The sequence below is a fragment of the Dasypus novemcinctus genome, chromosome 13 (assembly GCF_030445035.2).
Source record: "Dasypus novemcinctus isolate mDasNov1 chromosome 13, mDasNov1.1.hap2, whole genome shotgun sequence".
In the NCBI taxonomy this organism is placed as follows: domain Eukaryota; kingdom Metazoa; phylum Chordata; class Mammalia; order Cingulata; family Dasypodidae; genus Dasypus; species Dasypus novemcinctus.
In genome coordinates, this window is record NC_080685.1 from 9,666,122 (window position 1) to 9,686,211 (window position 20,090).

General features: G+C 38.0%; 1 protein-coding gene across 1 annotated transcript in view; it reads right to left on the minus strand.

Annotated features, from left to right (window-relative positions):
• FMN2 (formin 2) overlaps positions 1-20,090 on the minus strand; it is a 399,341-nt gene that overhangs the window by 180,226 nt on the left and 199,025 nt on the right. Inside the window, 1 exon segment of the mRNA XM_058309485.2 lies at positions 4,791-4,852. Within this exon segment, the coding sequence (XP_058165468.1) occupies positions 4,791-4,852 (62 nt within the window).

A 20,090-nucleotide genomic window follows, 5' to 3' on the forward strand; every position in this document is an offset into this window, starting at 1 on the left:
GTGAGTATAAAACACTATATTTAAGTTCTTTAAATATGTATGACTTTAAGACAAAAATGATGTCTTATGGAATTGTAAATGTACACATGATATACATATATGCATGTATGACAGCTCAAACATCAGAGCAGGAGCAATAGAAAAAAGCCTTACATGCTGTTAAGGTTTCTACATTTTATAGTAGTAAATCCATGTAAATAGAATATGTATAAGGATGGATGTATATTGTAATTCCTAGAACAGCAATTAAAAAATATGTAATGTAAAGAAGTAAGTATAGCTACATAGCCAATCAAATAAAATAAAAATCAAAACAAAACAAAACAACATGTAAATAATCCAAAAGAAGGCAGGAAAGGGGAACCAGAGGCACAAAAAACTGAGGGACAAGATAAACAGAAAACAATGAAATGATTGCCCAAAATCTAAACTTAACGATAATTACATTAAATGTTAACAATCTAAATGCTCCAAGAAGGAAGAGATTATCACCATGGATAAAAAAAAGCAAGACCCAAATACAGCTGTCTACAAGAAGTGCAGTTCAAACATAAAGACATATGTAAGTTGAAAGTACATAGATGGAATAAGATAATATATGCAAACATTAAGTTAAAAAGGTTAGGATAAATAAATAAATATTAGTTAAAACAAACTGCAAGACAAAGAGTATTACCAGAATAAACGAAAAATATTTCACAATGATAAAAGTAACATTCACCAGAAAGACAAATCAATTATAAAAGTGTATATGCCTAATAAGAAAGTTTCAAAATACATGAAACAAAATTTGACAGAATTAACAGGAAATAGAAAATTTCACAATCATCTCAATGTATCCTAAAACCCCTGATTGACATTAGCCATTGTCGGCTTCCACATTCTCTCCAGAGCTCACTTCACTCACACTTACCTTTTCCTCCCCTATTTGCTAACGTCTCTTTGCTGCCTTGATCTTTGCACAGTCATTCTCTGCTTAGAACTCTTCCTTCAATTTCTTCTTGGCTAATTCTTACTTTTACTCCAAATGTCCCTTCCTCAGAGATACATTCCCTGTTTTTTTTTCATAGCACATTCACAGTTGCTCTTTTCCATCTTCCCTTCTCTCTTTGGGAGTGTATGTGAAAGACAGAGATTTAATAGGGGCTTTCTTCACTAAACTGTGGGATATCAAAAGACAGGGGCTGTGATTATCTAGCACTAATCTTACTAGAGTGCCTGACACATAGCAAGCATCCCACAAATATCTTTTAACTGAAAGAATGAATGGATGAAAGGAGTAAGTTATTTCTCCTTATTTTTCCTTTTATTTATCTGAGCATACTTTATAAAAAGAGCAATAGGGGATAAAAACGAATACAGAGAGGAAAAAGTTCACTGATTGGAATATAAGAAAAGGATACAAAGATATCCAGAGAAATGTTTTATATAGTGAGAAGTTGGTGGTGGCAAATGAAGAAAAATTGGTGACTATGGATCGGGGGCTTAATCTTAATATATTTGTGAGTGAAGAAGCTGCAAGTATACATGAGAAAGGAGTTAGAGCCATACTTAGTCTGAAAGTTTTACTGTGCGAGCTTCAGTTTCAAAGCTATATGCTATTACATAGCATATAAGGGATATATAAACTTTCTATTATAGTTAGTCTGGGTTACTGGACTTCCGCTACCTGATACACTATGAATATAAAAAACATACCAAAACAGGTAGCTGGAATACCAGTTCCCTGGTAATAATAACCACATGGGTTTCATATAGTTGGAGCTACAGTTTCTTCTGGTATGGCCTTTGTGATTTGGGGTGTGGCAGGAGGGACAGGGTATGTAAGAGCGTGTCATATCATTGTGCCGTGAAGCTGTGGCTTATTTTAAACTACCTGTTTACATAGCTGTAAAGTTTGGGGAGAGTCTGCTGGTGGGAGGAGAGACCACAAGGCACACCACATATGTGTATTTTGAAGTGCATGCTGCCTTCTTTCTACCAATCCTGTGTAAACATATAGGCAATGTGCAACTGAAAACATGGAAAAAGTTGTTCTGCTTACTGTACTGGAAAATATACAACTTGTTCAGAAGTTTTGGGTCCAACAAAGTGTATATTGTGTGGTATCAACTGAGAAAGGAAAACTCAAACTTTTTGTCAGTCCACTGGAAAATAAAGTTTCAGAATAATCTAGGAAAGGGAAAGATTTTCTTTAGGAACTGCATGAGAATCTTGGGGCAACAAGCTCTGAAATTATATTGACAAAAATCAAACATTCACTTTGCCCTAAAAAAAAAAAGTTTCTATTTAAATTTAAATTATTTGAAAAATCTCACATAACCTGATAAGAATATTTTTAGGATAGGAATGGTCAACTTCAATCACATAGTTTTATCACTTCTGAATCTCTGAAGAACAATTTCTGAAATTCCCTGCTTCTTAAGGAAGCAAGATTACTTTTTATACTGATCTGTCAGAAAAGTAGAGCATTCAAAATATACACATTGATATTCACAATTTTCCCCTCCCTCAATTAGGCAACCAACTAAGAGGAAGAACAGTATTTTCAGGTTGCTATTTAATTAATTAGTACTTGTAATTATGAATAGTACGTCCAAACCATTTATGCTCCTTATGTGATACAGAAATCCTGCTACTAAATAATTTCTAGTTAGTTATACACACATAATGATCATATAAAGTAGGAAGAGGGAAGTGTCCCAGGAAGGAAGAAAGGAAGCACTGCAGGATTTCAAAGATGTCGTATATATAAAGGACATTATTGGGACAACTGGTGAAATTTGACTGGCGTTCTAGGATTACTTGATACTAATTTATCAGTGTTAATTCCCGATGTTGATGGCTATATTGTTGTGCTTATGTAGGACAACGAAGTTTATCTGTAGGCAATACAAGCTAAATTAGTGAGGGGTGATGGTCCATAAAGTTAGCAATTTATTCTCAAATGGTTTATAAAAAATAAGTTCCTCATACTGCAGTTGCAACTTTACTGCATCTCTTAGATTGTTTTAAAAGATAAAACAATTAAAAAATTTTAAACTAATATTACTGTGAGCCAAAAAAACACAGAAAGTAATTTGTTTTTCTACCACAAATCTAAACCATCAAGTTTAACAACAATGATAAAAAAAAATCAAGTAAGTCTAACCACTGCCACCTGGTACTATCTAATTTCATCAAGCACAGCAATAAGATGTTAGACAGAGATTCTAGCTAGTTATGCAGTTTGCCCTGGGCCAGAAGTTTACATTTTTGTGAAATTCACTTTCTTTGAATGGCTAGAAACTTCCAAAAAGAGAGTCCTAAATCACACTGTAAATAAACTTCCCTCATAAATATGTTCTCTATTTTTCCTACATGTTTCTGCACATGGATATATCAGGTAAAAATAAGACATTCATATATAAACGATGTGTGTGTATATATGTAAATTCCATATATGCGCAAAATAGCTACAGTCAAACATGTACACACACATGTGAAATCACTATGACCTGATGAAGAAATGACGTCCCTTTGGCATTTCCTCATTTCTCCCACATTGCCCTCCCAACTGGAAGAAGGCTGATCTGAGATACTCAAGAGAGGCCAAGCCTCAGACCTCCAAATGGGTGCGTTTTAAATGCCGGCTTGTCTGGAATCTACTGACTTTTTCCAGCTTTTACATCATGTAGTGAAAACTACATCACAAATTTTTCAAGCCCTCCCTGAGCCTGTTCCCAGCTCCACCTGCTGTGAGACTTGCTCCCCCTGCCGACAGGGGCACCACCGCCACGCTCGGGGCTCTACACCTGGGGAGGCACGAGGAGGAACATTTTCTCTACACAGGTCTCCGTCTTACAGGGAGACCACACACATGTATGGTTAAAAAGAACCAAATGCCAGTGTAGACAAGGAGACCTACTACTCACCCTCAAGGGAGTGGGCAGGGGAGACGTGACCGGGCACAGGGGTCAGTGCCCAGCTAAGACCATGCTCCAGGGAGCACAGAGGCTGCAGACCAACAGCAAAAGAAATAACAGGAAAATGGAAACGAAGATCTTAGAGACAGAACAGGGCCACACTGAGACTTTCTCCGAGGTGTAGCCAAAGCACTGAGAAACAACTCAGCAGGGAATTACCTTCTCAGCCCAAGAATCTGCCCCACCTGATACCACGCCCCACCTACACCACCTCTTCTGCACCTGCACAGATCACATGTTCCCACGGCACTGGCTGCGCCCTGCTGGGTGATTCTCCTGTGATACTTCCTCCCCTTTTCCTATCATCTTCTTAAGAACAAGTGCTACGTAAAAGCAAGGCTGAATTCCCTGCCACAGGAAGTGAGCCTGGGGAAAGGAAGCCAGACTCAGTCAGAGCCCAGCTGTGCCGCCGAGCAAGTCCCCTCACCTCTCCATGCCTGTCACCTCGTCTGTAAAGCGGGGATGAAAGAGCGCCTCCCCAGACTTTGCATGTAGATTAAAGAGGAGTCAGAGCATGTGAAGTGCATGACACAATGCTTGACTCCACAGAGGCTCCACACAGGATTGCCTGTCATTACTATCACAAAGAAGGAATGTGAGTCGCCTCACATGCAAGATGATTTAATCACTACCTTTACACCTGTGAGAAAACACATTTGTCCAGCACGTTCCTGGAAAGTATTTTAACAAATCTACACTTTCATAAATTCAGCGCCCCAGATCCAGCTTCTATGGAGGCCTTAGAAGCAAAAGCCTGCATGTGTACAGAGACGCGGACTATGTAGGTATCATATACTCACACAGCAAATTCCTTCTATTACTCACATTCTCATAGAGAGCTTGAAGGGTCTCCAGGTCAACCACAGAATTGTCCAAGTTCACAACAGCTGTGAAAAGAGACAAAAGAGGGAACATAAATTACCATAAGCCAGGTAGAAATGATGCTTGACCATAGCCTGCAGGAGCATTTATGACCCACCGGTCAGAGAGCACAGGGGCTCATCAGTACTTCCCCTGGCCTCGTTACAAAGATCCTGCCCCTGGAATTCCACTGGGCCGGGGGTCAAGTGTTAAAGCATCCACTCGCCCTGCAAATACGAAATTCCATGAGTATGCCCCAAGTCAAAGGTCAGAAGGAAAGTCTGACTCAGTCTTTCATGGACCAACTGAACGAATCTGAAAAATCTGCATAATACCAGAAAAATAGGCAGATCACTCCTGTCACAGCTGGATCCTAGCTTTATACCAATAAATGTTCACATCTGCCAATTTACTTAAAGACATTTGATAACGGTTAATTCTTCTAGCACTAAACTAACGGAATTGTCATGTCCAAAAATGAGAGGTGCACATCCTATTACAATTACAACAGTTGTTATAAAGAAAGGACAATTCTTTAATTATAACAGTGAAAGTAACACAGATCCATCCTTAAGAATTCATGCTTAAAATACAAATTATCCAGGCTTATACAAGGAAGGAGTGGTGCTACTAATCAAAAACTGGAAATATGCTCTATAAATGCCTACTTTTGGCCTGGGAAACAGTGTAGTTTGGAGTAGGTGTACCTTATTTTTTGGCTCTGGTATAGGCTAATCAAAACCAGTCTGCCTTTCCTGAGCACATATTAGCTTGAAATGATGTAAATTTGTCCTAAGATTTGTACCAAGTAGCCAAGGGAAGCTCTAGTTGGATTAAAGATTTCTAGGAGAAAAACCACAAAGTCAATAATCATAAATTGGTTATATTCATTTTGATAATTGAGGCATTTTACAGTGTTTCTTCTCCCAAAGCTTAAAGTACATGTGAGACAATTTCTAGTTGACTCTAGCAAAATCCCAGGAAAGATTTAAGAAAGTCAAGAGGGAAACTGAAGCAGAGGATGGATCAGTAATCTGACCGAGACAAGATAATTCAGCACTTCTATTTGGAGCTGAGAGTGAAGCCCGGGTTGATCAACAAATACACCAAGTAGAATATGATATTCCCACCCTAATCATTTTTCATGATCTACATTTCAACTACAACAAAAATCAGGTCTCAAACATATATCTAAGTGTTTGGTTCAGATTCTGATATAAACCTTTTTGCTCATTAGACCATATAAGGCAGACATACCACAAACTAATGTCTCAAAGTAATAAAAACATAGTCCAATACATCTGGATTATATTTCAAATAATAATTAAAAGGGCTTAAGTAATGATTTTCTCTGGGGAATAATATGGCTAAAAATAATGTAACAAAATGCAGAAATCCTAAATAAAGATAGCTAATTCATGTATAGTATTACTCCCATAAGATCTGTGCAGAGTCTAGTCCTTAAAGAAAGGCTTCCAGTGTCTCTGATGTGGCAGTTCATTAGCTAATAATCAATCCAGTAATTCTCCCTGTCTCTTTGGTGATATAGGGAAAGACTGATGGAGAAACTATGAAGGACATGTTAATAGTCAACCTAGTGTAAGACTTCATCTCAGAACAAGGCAAAGCAGCACAATAAAATCATTCAGACTCACGTCAAAACCCAAAAAGGATACAATTGTTCCCTGACCCCCTCCCTCTTTTGAAAACATACTGTATTCTGCATTTCTTCATCTTTCCTCCAATGAAACTTTACTTGTGAGTATACTGGAGTTTCTCATCTTTTTATCTCAGGCAATATCATATATCTAAGAACATCTTAATAAATACCATATGGGTATGACCCAAGTCTTTAAAAGATCCTAAATCATGAAACCTCATTTTTTTGGATGTCCACAGTAAATCTCACTGGAAAGCAATACCATTACTATTTCCACACACACGTTTCCCTTAGTTAGCATCACACCTGAAAGAGGTTAACACAAGTCAAATGGGAACCAGCAGTTACGAGGGAACAATATAATCATGCTTACACAGCTCAAAGAAAGTAAGATTAGATATTGGCAGGTGAAGGGAAGCAACTATAGTAGTTTTAGATAGGAAATAAAGGTAAAAGATGTAATTTTGGAAAGATTAGGGAATTACATTAGAAGGAAATTGTTAAGAAGTGCTATTTCCTCAAATAAAATATAGCACATTTCCATATTTAAAAACCATGTTTCTATACTTTTCATAATTTCCTTCAACACTACCCTAAAATCTTGACTAGGTTTACGGTGCATTTTCAATTGATGCAATTAGAAAATAAAGGAAATAAGACAATGCATTCACTCAACAAATATTCTGCCCCACACCCCAGATAGCTCCTTTGTCTGTCTGCTCATTGTGTCTGCTCTTCTTCTTTAGGAGGTAGCAGGAACCAAACCCAGAATCTCCCATATGGGAGGTGGGTACCCATCTGCTTGAGCCACATCCACTCCCTGCTCACTGTGTCTGCTTGTTGTGTCTGCTCATCTTCTTTAGGAAGCACCGAAAATGGAACCCAGGACCTCCCATGTGGGAGGCAGGCAACCAACAGCTTGAGCCATATCCACTCCCTAGAAGGTTTCTTATACATCAGGTACTATGTATGCTTACAGGAATTTGAGTATGTAGCTACTGAATAGGAAGGTAACCAATCGCATGCCCCTGAAATTCTCCAGACAACTGTTATAAACAGAGAATACTCAAATCTAGCGGTGACCTTACTAAGGAATCATAGCTTTTTTTGGAGGGGTATGGTTTTTATTTTAAAATACATTCAAATCTATAGGACAATTACAACAAACCCCATACAAAGAACCCCCACATACTCCTACCCTCCCCCTGGATAACTAGACCACCAATTTTAACTTTTTACTCCAGTTACCATTTCTTTCTCTCTTCTACCCCCATCCCTTTTACTCTTTCCTTGCTTCCTTCCTTCTCTCCTTCCTTCCCTCCATCCCACTCTCCCTCTCTTTTTATCTATCAGTCTGTCTACCTATTTCTCTGTCAGACCATTTTCTGAACACTAGAGTGTAGGTTACATACATCAAGTTCCTTGATCACGCAACACTTAACACCTTATATTACATTTCCTAAGAACAAGGATATTCACTTATGTAACCACCTTAAGTGCAGTTATAAAGTTCAAGCAATTTAATATTGATAAAAAGCTCACAGTCCATATTCCAATTTTTTTTATTTTGGGGGGGTGGTACTAAGGGTTGAACTCGAGACTTCATACATGGAAAGCAGGTGCTCAACCACTGAGCCACATCATTGTCCTAAATGATATTGCAGGGTCAGATGCTGGACATTATATACCCTGCCATAACCCACTGAATGGACTGGGGGAGAGTGTAAACTACAATGTAAACTATAACCCATGCAGTGCAGCAGTGCTTCAAAATGTATTCACTAAATGCAATGAATGTGCCACAGTGATGAAAGAGGCTGTTGATATAGGAGGAGTGTGGTGAGGGGGGTGGGGGGTATATGGGAACCTTTCATATTTTTTTAATGTAACATTTTTTGTGATCTATGTATCTTAAAAAAAATACAATTAAAAAAATTGATGGAGGTGGGGGGTGGAGAGTGGGGTATATGGGAACCTCTTATGTTCTTTAATGTAATGTTTTGTGTGATCCATTGACTGTAAAAAAAGGTAATTAAAAAATAAAATAAAAATTTTAAAATTCCCCAATGAGAGCTGGCTTTCTTGTTCATTTTCTTTTTTTGCTGTTGTTTTAGGAAGTAGTAGGGACTGAACTGGGGACCTTGTACATGGGAAGCAGGCGCTCAAGTCACTTAAGCTACATTTGATCCCTATTCCAATTTTTTAAATGCCCCAATAATGAACCTCTTTCCGTCTTCCTAGAGCCCATCCAGGATTATGCTTTGCATTTATTTATTTTTTATTTATTTTTTTATTTCTCTCCCCTTTCCCTCCCAGTTGTCTGTTCTCTGTGTCTATTTGCTGCATGTTCTTCTTTGTCTGCTTCTGTTGTTGTCAGCAGCACAGGAATCTGTGTTTTCTTTTTGTTGCTTCATCGTGTTGTGTCAGCTCTCCGTGTATGCGACGCCATTCCTGGGCAGGCTGCACTTTCCTTCACGCTGGGCAGCTCTCCTTACAGGGCGCACTACTTTCACATGGGGCTCCCCTATGCAGGGGACACCCCTACGTGGCAGGGTACTCCTTGCGCGCATCAGCACTGCACATGGGCCAGCTCCACACGGGTCAAGGAGGCCTGGGGTTTCAACCACGACCTCCCATGTGGTAGACGGACGCCCCAACCACTGGGCCAAGTCCGCTTCCCATGTATTGCATTTAATTGTCATTGTCTCTTTGAGTGCTCTCTTTTTTAAATTGCAGGAACATATATACAACATAAACTCCCATCTCAACTACTCCCATGCATACCAATCAATGGGATTAATCATTCACAATATTGTGGTTCCCTCACCATCTTCTATTACTAAAACTTTCCTATCTCTCCAAACAGAAACCCTACACTCATAATGCATTAACTCCACATTCCCCGTTACCTACTCCTGGCAGCTTATACTCTAATTTCTGTCTCTATAGGCCTGTATATTCTCTGAAATATTCTTTGTAATCCATGGGACATAAATTTAATATTCTAAATTTATATCAATCTTGTTTGCTTTACTACCAACTTAACTTCAATGGCACACACAACTATGTTCATATACCCCTCTGTCCTCCCACTTTTATGCAGTTCTTGTCATACATTACATGTTTATACATTAAGAGTCCCAAAACACTGACTTATTAGATTTTATGCATTTGCCTTTCAGATCCTGTAAGAAGTAAAAAGCCTGATCTATTTTCTTTTCCTTTCAACCTGCAAAACTCTCTTTAGCATCTCTTGTAGGGCCAGTCTAGTGGTGAAGAACTCCTTCAGGTTGTGTTTATCTGGGACGGTGCTACTCTCACCTTCATTTTTGAAGGAAGGTTTTGCTGGATGTAGAATTCTTGGTTGATAGTTTTTTGCTTTCAGCACTTTAAATATACAATCCACTACCTCCTTGTCTCCATGGTTTCTAATGAGAAATTGGCACTTAATCTTACTGAAGTTCCCTGTACACAACTTGTTGCTTCTCTCTTGCAGCTATCAGAATTTTCTCTTTATCTCTGACATTCAGCATTTTGATTATAATATAATGTAGCATGGGTCCATTTGGATATATCCTGTTTCGAGTTTGTTGAGCATCTTGTATATGCATAATCACGTCTTTCATTAAATTTGGAAAATTTTCAGCCATTACTTCCTTGAATATTCTCCCTTCCCCTTTCTCTTCCTTCTTCTCTGGCTCCCCCACAATGTGTATATTCGTATACTTAATGATGTCCCACAGGTTCTTTAGGACCTTTTCTTCATTTTTTTTTCTGTTTCTCAAACTGAATAAATTTAATTGTTTTTCTTCAAGTTCACTGATTCTTTCTTCTACCAGCTCTGATCTGCTCTTGAACCCCTTTAGGAAATTTTTAATTTCTGCTACTGCAGTCTTTAACTCTGTCTGGTGCCTTTTCATAGTTTCTATCTCTCTACTGATATTCTCCTTGTATTCATTTATCATTTTCCCATTTTCCTGAGTTCCTATAGTCCTTTGTTCCTTTCTCCTTAAGTTTTTTTTTTAGCATATTCATATTCAAGACTATTTTTCTGGAATGCCCCAGGTCTGGTCCTCCTTGATGATGGTTTTTAATGCTTAATCTCCTTTGCCTGAGTCACTGATTCCTGTTTCTTTGTATGTTTTGTAACATTTTGTTGAAACCTGTATATTTTGACAGTTTAAAAGTGTTATCCTAGAATACAGACTCTTTGGTATCTGCTTGTATCCAGCTGGTGTTATGACCAAGTTTTCCTTGAATGCCAAGAGGTAACACACATTCTTTAAAAAAAGAAAATACCTCTCCCAGTCTTTGCAGATTGCCCTGTGCAAGTGTTCTCCTTCAGGGCTTATCCACACAATAGGGTGCATGAGAATAGCTCCAATGAGTAGGGGCCTCCCCTTTCCTTCCTGTGCATGTGTTTTGTCTGGGGCATATGCGTGTGGCCCTAGGAATTCCCATTTACATTGCTTCAAGTGCCCACTCTCCCTAGGAAACAGTTTCCTCAAGGCCCCAGGCACTTTACAGCACATCCCACAGCCAGCAATCCCCAGCCCCGGGCAGCATGACCTGACTGCTTGCCCACCACACTCTGTTGGTGAGCTCTCTGAGCTGCCTTCTGCACACAGGGCAAGTTCTGAGACAGCAAGTCTCTCAGACCACCACCAGACAGACCAGGCACAAGAGCCACTCTAATGTCTCTGGACTGGTACCCGGATCTGCAATGGGAGTCCAGGTGGGCTGTGCATCAAGCTGGTGAGACTGCAGAGGGGCCTGCCAGGGAACCTCAAGATCTGTCTGCTTTAAAGGAGACTTTTTTCTTAATTTGGCACTCTCCTTGTTACTTCAACTTTGATTATTTTCTGGAGCCCTGAGGAAGATGTCTCTGTCAGTTCCTGCTGGTTGTTCAAGCTTCTGTGGAGGAAGGAGGCCTGAAGCATCTCACTCTGCCATCACTTTTATAAAGATGGTAAAAATTTCAAGATAAAAGTTCCTCAAAAATGTATTGGTTCCTAGGTCTAAATTTTCAGTCTTCTGTAGGAGTACCTGTGTATTGAGATTATACCGAGGTAATCTTTCCTCTATTCCTTCAAAAGATAATACTATTTTCATGGGGTGCAGTTTATTAATATGGAAAGAATGTAGAACATAGAAACAAATTTAAGTTGTTTAATGTTTGACTTGCTCAATTATTTAATTAAGTTACTTTGCTTGCTAAGTTTCCATTCCTTTATCGGAGGCAGGGGGCAGGGAGAAGAATGGGAATAATGGAAAATATTACCAATGTTTTGGAGTTTTTTTGTTTGTGTGTATATGTGAGGAACAAAAGTTATAACAAGTAAAAGGGTCTGTCAGATGGTTAATGTTATTTCCCCATTTCACAAACGTTCAACTCTTAGAAGAGCCTTCTGGTTCTTAGAATAATAAGCCTTATTTGGTAAGCCACTGTTAACCAAGTTACTTTTTTCCTGTTTGTGTTTTATTTCCTCATATGGCCTAACCTACTGGATCTATTAAGGTATAGCACTGTTTTAGTTTCTTTTGGCTGCTCAAGTAAGTACCAGGCAATGGGTTGGCTTAAACAATGGGAATTTATTAGCTCATGGTTTTGAGGCTAAGAGAAATTTCAAATCGAGGCATCTTTAAGGCAATGTTTTTTTTCCTGAAGACTGGTTTTGAGGCTGGCTGCTGTCAGTCCTCGGCCCTTGGCTCCTGTGTCACACGGCAGTGCACGTGGGGGCTTCTCTTGGCCTCTCCAAACCCTTCTGGGTTTAGTTGAGTTTCAGCTCCTTGCTTCCTGTGTCTTTTCCTCCTCTCCGTCTGAATTTCATTCTGCTTATAAAGGACTCTAGAAATAGCATTAAACCCATCTTGACTGAGATGGGCCACACCTTAACTGAAGTAACCTCATCAAAAGGTCCTACTTACAATGTGTTCACATCTATAGGAATGGGTTAAATTAGGAACATGTTTTCCTGGGGGTGCATACAGCTCCAAAAGCACTATTGGCTAAATGATGAACCACCATAATTACATATATAGCCTGACATACAGCAGAAGTCATACTGGATGCACAAATTATTACCTATGTAACCAAAAGTGTTCAATTTCCTCAACTGCAAGATGGACCTCTTAAGAGTACCTGCTCTAAAAGGCTCTAACAGGAGATTTTAAAAAAACAACAACTAAAACACCAAGAAGCACATGGCAAACACTCAGAAAAATGTTAGTTGTAGTTGTTAATATTAAGGTCCCTTTAATATTCCTATTTAGAAAATGTTATCTCTCCAAATCAGTATCTTGACTGAGAGGTTTTAGACAAACTAGTTTAAAACATACTCAGCAAAAAGAAAAATGACAGTTCAGTTGATAGTAACTTGGGAGACTAAACAAGTACCCACAGTGAAACAATCAACACTGATTTGGGGTAAGGTAAATGGGAAGGAAAGCAAGAATCAGCAGAAGCCAAAGAAGAAAATGAGTATGAATCAATGCATATTTACAGTTCATGCCCTCTTCTCACTAGCACAGTAAGAAAGAGTGTAAGGGCTTACTGAAACCATCTTTATTCCATTTGGAATTCAGAAGCCACAGGAAAAGCTAAGATGAAGTTAGATGAAAACTGCTGAGAAGCAAAGACAGTTGCTTGCATAGAAACCCAGTGGATCCCAGTTTGTCATCTTATCCTAGGTACCTGGAACCAAAGTTGTCTTACAAATCTCTTTAAGGAACTGCAAGTAACTATCAAATCAGGGAAAAGGAAGACCTATTTGAAATTACTTTCTATTTCACTGTATAGTTCAGTGAAATAGAAACTTTCAGCTTCTGGGAGAAAGTAGTTGCTATTTGATTTACCCAACAATAGTTATTGAGTATCTCTTATGTAAATGTACCATAAACTACTTTGGGGATGTGGAGATGTGCAAGTTCCCCTCTCTAGAGGAACTCATATATGGTGAAGTAGAAAGATGTATCAACAAATAATTGCAATGCAACATAAGAACCATGTAGAGCATATGCAAATAAGAGATGTAAAGGATGGAATCATTAGGTGGAGAAAACCTTCCAAATAACTGTGTTTGTCAGCAAATGTATAAGAGATTATCTACATCTTATAAGCCTGATTCAAATTGCTTCATTTTACTTGAACTGTGATGCATGTATACTGATAGGAGGCATCTTTGGTTAAGATGGCAGGACAAATATTTACACCTAATTTTGCTCCCTGCTGAAATTCCCCTAAAGAAGAAAAAACAACAACTTTTTAAAAAGATAAACCCACAAGGACTGGGAGAAAGGAGAGAAGACAGCAACAAAATACGGAGGCTAATTGAATCCAATTTAGCAGAACTGAAAATGACGAAGCCAATGCTGTCAGTAGGGAAAGCTGAGAACTAACCAGCTCTTGAGAGTAGATCCCAATGAGTTCAGAAAGGAAAACTGCCAAGGAGCACGTTCCCTCTGCCCTTGTTTCTCCCAGACATACAGCATCTTCACACTCAAGCCATTTGATCCCTATGTTTGCAGAACTCAAAAATAAGATTGTCCACTCCTGACAAAGTGCTCTTAAAAACTTTCAGGGACTCTAAAGCTAGAGAACAGACCATAACCTAGCAAGTTATTTCAGCTTGTCTTCTCCTGAGAGCCCTTATTTAATAGAGATATTTTCCTCTTCTTACTCAATTAAGTTTCTGCTTGTCCCTAACTTTACAAAGCTGAGTAAGGGAGCGTGGGGGAACACTTAGCTGGATGAAGATGTGCAAGAGGACATCTGCGGAAGGGAAGAAGGCTTTAAAAAAGGAAATCATCTGTATTCTGGTGGAATTAGAGAGAAAAAAGAGCTAACTCCAACATCTTTGTGCTGTTAGGAAGTAAAATGAAGAACACAGGATCTAGGTGTGGGAAAAACTGTCATTCATTCATGTTTTTAAAATATCTCCCCAGCTTAAAAGATTGGCTCATTTTAGGTTTCTTTAAGAGATAATGTGGGGAAGCGAACTTGGTCCAGTGGTTAGGGCGTCCGTCTACCACCTGGGAGGTCTGTGCTTCAAACCCCAGGCCTCCTTGACTCGTGTGCAGCTGGCCCATGCGCAGTGCTGATGCGCACAAGGAATGCCGTGCCATGCACGGGTGTCCCCACGTAGGGGAGCCCCACGCGCAAGGAATGCGCCCTGTAAGGAGAGCTGCCCAGCGCGAAAGAAAGTTCAGCCTGCCCAGGAATGGCTCTGCACACACGGAGAGCTGACACAACAAGATGACGCAACAAAAAGAAACAGATTCCCGTGCCACTGACAACAGAAACGGACAAAGAAGAACACACAGCAAATAGACACAGAGAACAGACAACTGGGGTGGGAGGGGAAGGGGAGAGAAACAAATAAAATAAATCTTTAAAAAAAGAGAGAGGTAATGTGGGTGTCTAGGCAAAGAGTAGTGGTGAAGATATTTGAAATATGAACCAATTTGGGACAATTACCCACTTGACAACACTATAAAATGTTAAATATATTTGTATCAGTTAAAAATTGTCTCTAGCTGTAGTGAAAAATACCAGAGTAAACAATGAATTAAAACTGAAATAGGTCAACAGTGATGCAGGGACTAAAAGAAATGTTAGGGCCCACAATTTTTATATGGTCTTGTCCCTTTCCTCATGTTGAAAAATAACTGCTGAAGCTCCATTTACCACATTCACATTCCGGGCAGAACGAGGGAAGGAAAGGAAAAACAACAAGAACAAGAAGGAATATGCAAAGCCTATTAATCATGAATTCTTAGCAGATATCTACTTACGTCTCATTGTCCAGAATGGTTTTCCATGGCCACCTTTGATGGAAGGAAAGCTAAAAAATGTAGTTCTGAATGTGGACAAACTACTATCTCTAACAAAATAACAATTTCAAGTTCTAGCCTAAGGCATCTCTTAAACTCTCCCTAACTAGGATGACTCAGAATGACTTCCCATACCTCTAAATTTTATCCTTTGAAATAAATACAAGTCTAATAGATTTCAGGTGTTCCTTCTTTTTATATAAGTATGTGCCTGTCTCTCCCAAATGATTTTAAAGATTTGGATAGCAGAATCTTGTTTTAGGTATCACTATATCACACAACAGCCCCTTGAATATAGTAGACTCTAAAAATATTTGTAGTGTGAAAAATGAAAGCCAAACCTGAACCTGAGAGATGCCTTAATTACTGACCTTAAAGAGACCTTACAAGGCATGTATTTCCTTATTGGTCCCATACATCCATGAAGGGAAAAAAACCTGAAAAAGTGAGAGCCCAAAACTGGCCTGGGCAAAACTATCTCTTGCCAATAATACCATAAGCATAACCACCCAAGTGATAATGAAAGGAAGAATGACAAATTAAAGAGCAAAAGGAAGACATCTGTAAGGGAGCCACCTCCCCCTACATCTGCAATTTGACATGGATGCAACTGGTCAATTTTTACACATTTAGGAGTTTCTAGTCCTTCCTTCATTGTCCTGCCAGGAAAATTTTAAAAAAAGGAAGAAAGAAAAAAACCAGGTTGGTGGACATGCATAGAATTTCCCTCTGTAAATTTTTATGTGAAATCCCATAAAGCACAGAAACCTCTGGTAAGTGAATGTTACTGTGCAATGTGATGACACAACATTCCTTTATAAGGGAACACTGATGTGTTAATCCCCACCTGAAATTCTGCACACCTGGAGAGTTACTTAAAAATCTGTCAAAATGTATTATATAACAAAGACTTGCTAAAAAATGCAGTCAAGCAATTCTTAAAATTATTTTGGTTTTGCTTGGCATAGTTAACTGAACATCTTCCACAATTTACTAAAACTGAAATTTCTCAAGCGGGGAGAACCTTGATACCATATTCATCTGAACACTGTATGCTTGGCAATAAGATGAAAGGACAGACCACATTTGTATTATTTTCAAGCCCCTGCCACTGGAGCACCTGGGAACTAAGGCTGGTTGTACCTGCACAGCAACACAGGCTGCCTACTGTGCAAAACGTGCCAGAGGGTACGTTACTAGACATTCTTAACGTGCACGTGAAACACACATTTGTGAATGATATTTCAAGCAGTTTTGGAATAGCTGAAGACCACAATAAATTAAATGGCAAATATGCCAACAGTGTCTTTCTATTCTGAATTAAAATACTGGCATTTCATTCCTGATACTCATAAGACTTTTAATTTTATTATGGTTCTTCCCATTCAAGTTCCCAGTTGCGAGATAAATGTATTTATTGAGAAGTTTTAATTTACTGATTCAAAAGTCTTGGTTTTCTCCAAGATTACTTGAAACCTTAAACCTTGTGCTTTGGATTGAGAGACCTGAATTTAACACATGGTTCTTTGACTACCTAGTAACGTGTCCCTTGGAGAGACTCTGCAAGCTCTCTGAGCTTCAGTTTACTCACATGAGAAATGGTTATATTAATGGTAATACGTTAATATCGCTTTCAAATGGTTATTGCAAAGATCAGAGATAATTCTACCATAGCTATTGTGGTAGAAGGCACTAAAAAATGTAAGCTTCTTGGTTCTCTCTAAATGTCTAAATATTCATATCGTATAGATATATATTTGCTCTTACAAAATCAAATATAAATCAGAAAAGCAAAAGCATATATTTCATATCATTTCTGGGACTTAAAAACTGAAAGGGGGCTGCTCACTAGTATCACGTCTGTATCTGCCTGGACTAATTCCCAGCTGTGCTAGAAGCGGAACTAAAGTTTGTGAAGACATGCTGAAAAAGCAGTAGGAAAAAGGGTTCTTTTCAAATCAACACTACTACACCTTCTAAGAAATGTACAAACATCAGTAACATCTGAGAGAATACAATTCCTCAGAAACAGAAAAATCATCAAATGATAGAATGGCATTTGCTTATTCTTTACTACACATAAACAAAAATTTACTAATTAGCTATGCCATTGAGAAGGAACAATTTAACTGTAAAAGAAAATGTCTTCACTTTCCTAAATATGCTTTTAAGTATAATCAATTGATGCAATAATTATAAAATATTTGTATTTACCCACAAAGAAAGCAGAATATCTTCTTGAAAACATCACTCATTCATCAAAACAAATAAATATTCACAGAGTTTCAACTCTGTGCCAGGCTGTACAGAAGGGGTGATAATAAACCTGACAGACATAGCCACTGCCTTTGTGGAGTTTATACTCTATTAGCAAACAATTAAAATAATTTATGACTTAGGAAGTGACATTTTTATAATATTCTATAATTTATAAATTGCATTCATTTATATTTCTTTTTTCAGGCAGTTTAATATGATGGGGTGCTGTTGGAAGGGTAGGACAATAAAACATCAGAGTTCCATATATTTTATACTTAGGCTACATAAAGAAAAGCTTCCCTGTTGGAGAGAAAAAAAAAAGGCTCGTACAGAATCCACTACTGGTACATCTCAAGCCTACTTGCTTATACAAGGTTAACGACATAAGTTACTGATTAAGTCAGGAGGCGTCCTACACCTATGGGTCTTGTTTATAAGAGCTGTACAAGTTAAATTGTTAGAGAACAAATATATTTTGTTTGAGTCAGTGTGTCGCCTTCTTGTCTAGGCAGGAAAACAAAGTGGATACCAAGACTGTAATCCTTCTGGAATAAAATCTTTAAATGCAAACATGATTGCCATTGTAGACTGTTTAATCTAGTGATATTATATTTCATTTCTGCTTGTGAAGAGGTTTGTTGATTTGACCATTTGAGTAGTACTCAGTGCTTATCTCAACTGTTTAGATAAGACTTATTTGACTTTGGCAGGTGACAAAATCTAGGGTGTGGAATAAGAGTGGTAGAAGAAAAGACTGGCATAGTCCCAGATAGTGTTTATTTTAAGCATAGTGTCTAGATGAGCAAATAGTTCTCAAACAACATACTGTACTTTGTGTAAAACATCCACTGTCTATTGAATTTTGTAAACCAGCACTGTAAAATGTCCTTTATTGGGCATAACGGATTTCACCTTCTTGCTTAGGTAAACATTTACACTCTTGTAAAATAGAGCTTAGTGAGTTTCCTTGGAAATAGGACCTTATCTATGGGGATCACATTTTGCCACTGTTCTGTAACACATGATCTAAAAGGGGAAGAGTATTAAGTTGTATTTTGAATGTAAACATATATATTGCTTCATATGTACAGAATCTACCAGAAATCTAAAAATGCCTTATGCCAAAATACCTTTCATACAGATTATAATCATACTTTTTTTCCAATGTAATTCTATACAGACATGTCTTACTTTGAAAGAAACCCAAAGCAAAAAAGTCTGAATTTACAAACATGATGATTATAATCATGGTTTCAAAGAAAAGAAAAATTTCCATTTTGAAATAATTCACCTAAACATTTGACTTAAATAGTCATCTTCTTTAGTATATTTATGCATTTATATCTTGGCAGGCATACTGTGGTAGGGGAAGCAACCAAGAAGGAATGAGCTTAGTCACTGCAAATTAAAAATTCATCAAAAAATAAAAGAAACTTCATTGTGAATTTATAATATATGACTGAAAAGCTCAGAATTTACATACCAAAATGTGACATGTTGCAGGAATTCCTTTTCACTATATTACAGAGATGATCTAAATATTTCCAAAATATTTAAAAACATGAAAAATCTAAAGAGCATATGATTCCCTTGGAATAATTTCATGGTTTACTTAAATCAACATGTAGTTAATATGTACAAAAATGTGATATTTTGGTTTAGGTATATATTAAATCATATTTGGTGCTTGTTCAGTTAATGAAGGTTTCTCTTTTCTCTCTTGATGTATGTCTTTGTGTGCAAGGATTAATGTGTCATTGTCCAGAGAAATGAGAGATCCCTGAAATATGGAGAGACATTTCTCTGTTAAGATTGTTATGATTGTAAAAAATAAAAAGTTGCTACTAGGTAAAATAAAAACGTTTCAAATATAAGATAGAATAGTCTCTGTTCTGATTTCTTCATTCATCCTTTCAAGCTTTAAGTTTCTTCAAGAATCTTGTGCGTAGAAAGCCTGCTGTTGAAGGAACTTTTCTTTTTGCATTTGCTGCCCTGCATCACACTCCCCCATTCTTTAGAGCTCAGAGTGATGCTTTCGCAAAGAAAACTGGATGAGTTTTGCTTCTCCCTCTCCCTTTCCTCCTTTAGTACTGTAAATATCCAGGGGCTTTCAGCATTTCTGCAGCTGCAAGGGCCCCACAAACTGTGATTTCATTAGTAGGATACCATCATCCAGTCTCTTTTCATGAATTACAAAGAATTTTAAAAATTCAACTATTTTCATTTCCAGAGCTTCCTGCCATCCCTTGATATCATTGACAAAATGTACAAATAGTAAAAAGAGAGGCTGGGCATCACTATTGGAAAGCTTTGGATGGAAGGCACTGGTTGGAGGAGAGGGTCAGCCTACCTAGGACAGCATGACTTTTCTGAACAGATCTGCCCTATCATATCACACTAGTCCCAAGTCGTTTCTTTTCCTTCTTGAACCAGATCAAACGCACGATTCAAGTGGATGTTGCTTTCTTAATACCAAATACTTCTTCAAGGTTCCATCCGAAGAAGTGAACTAA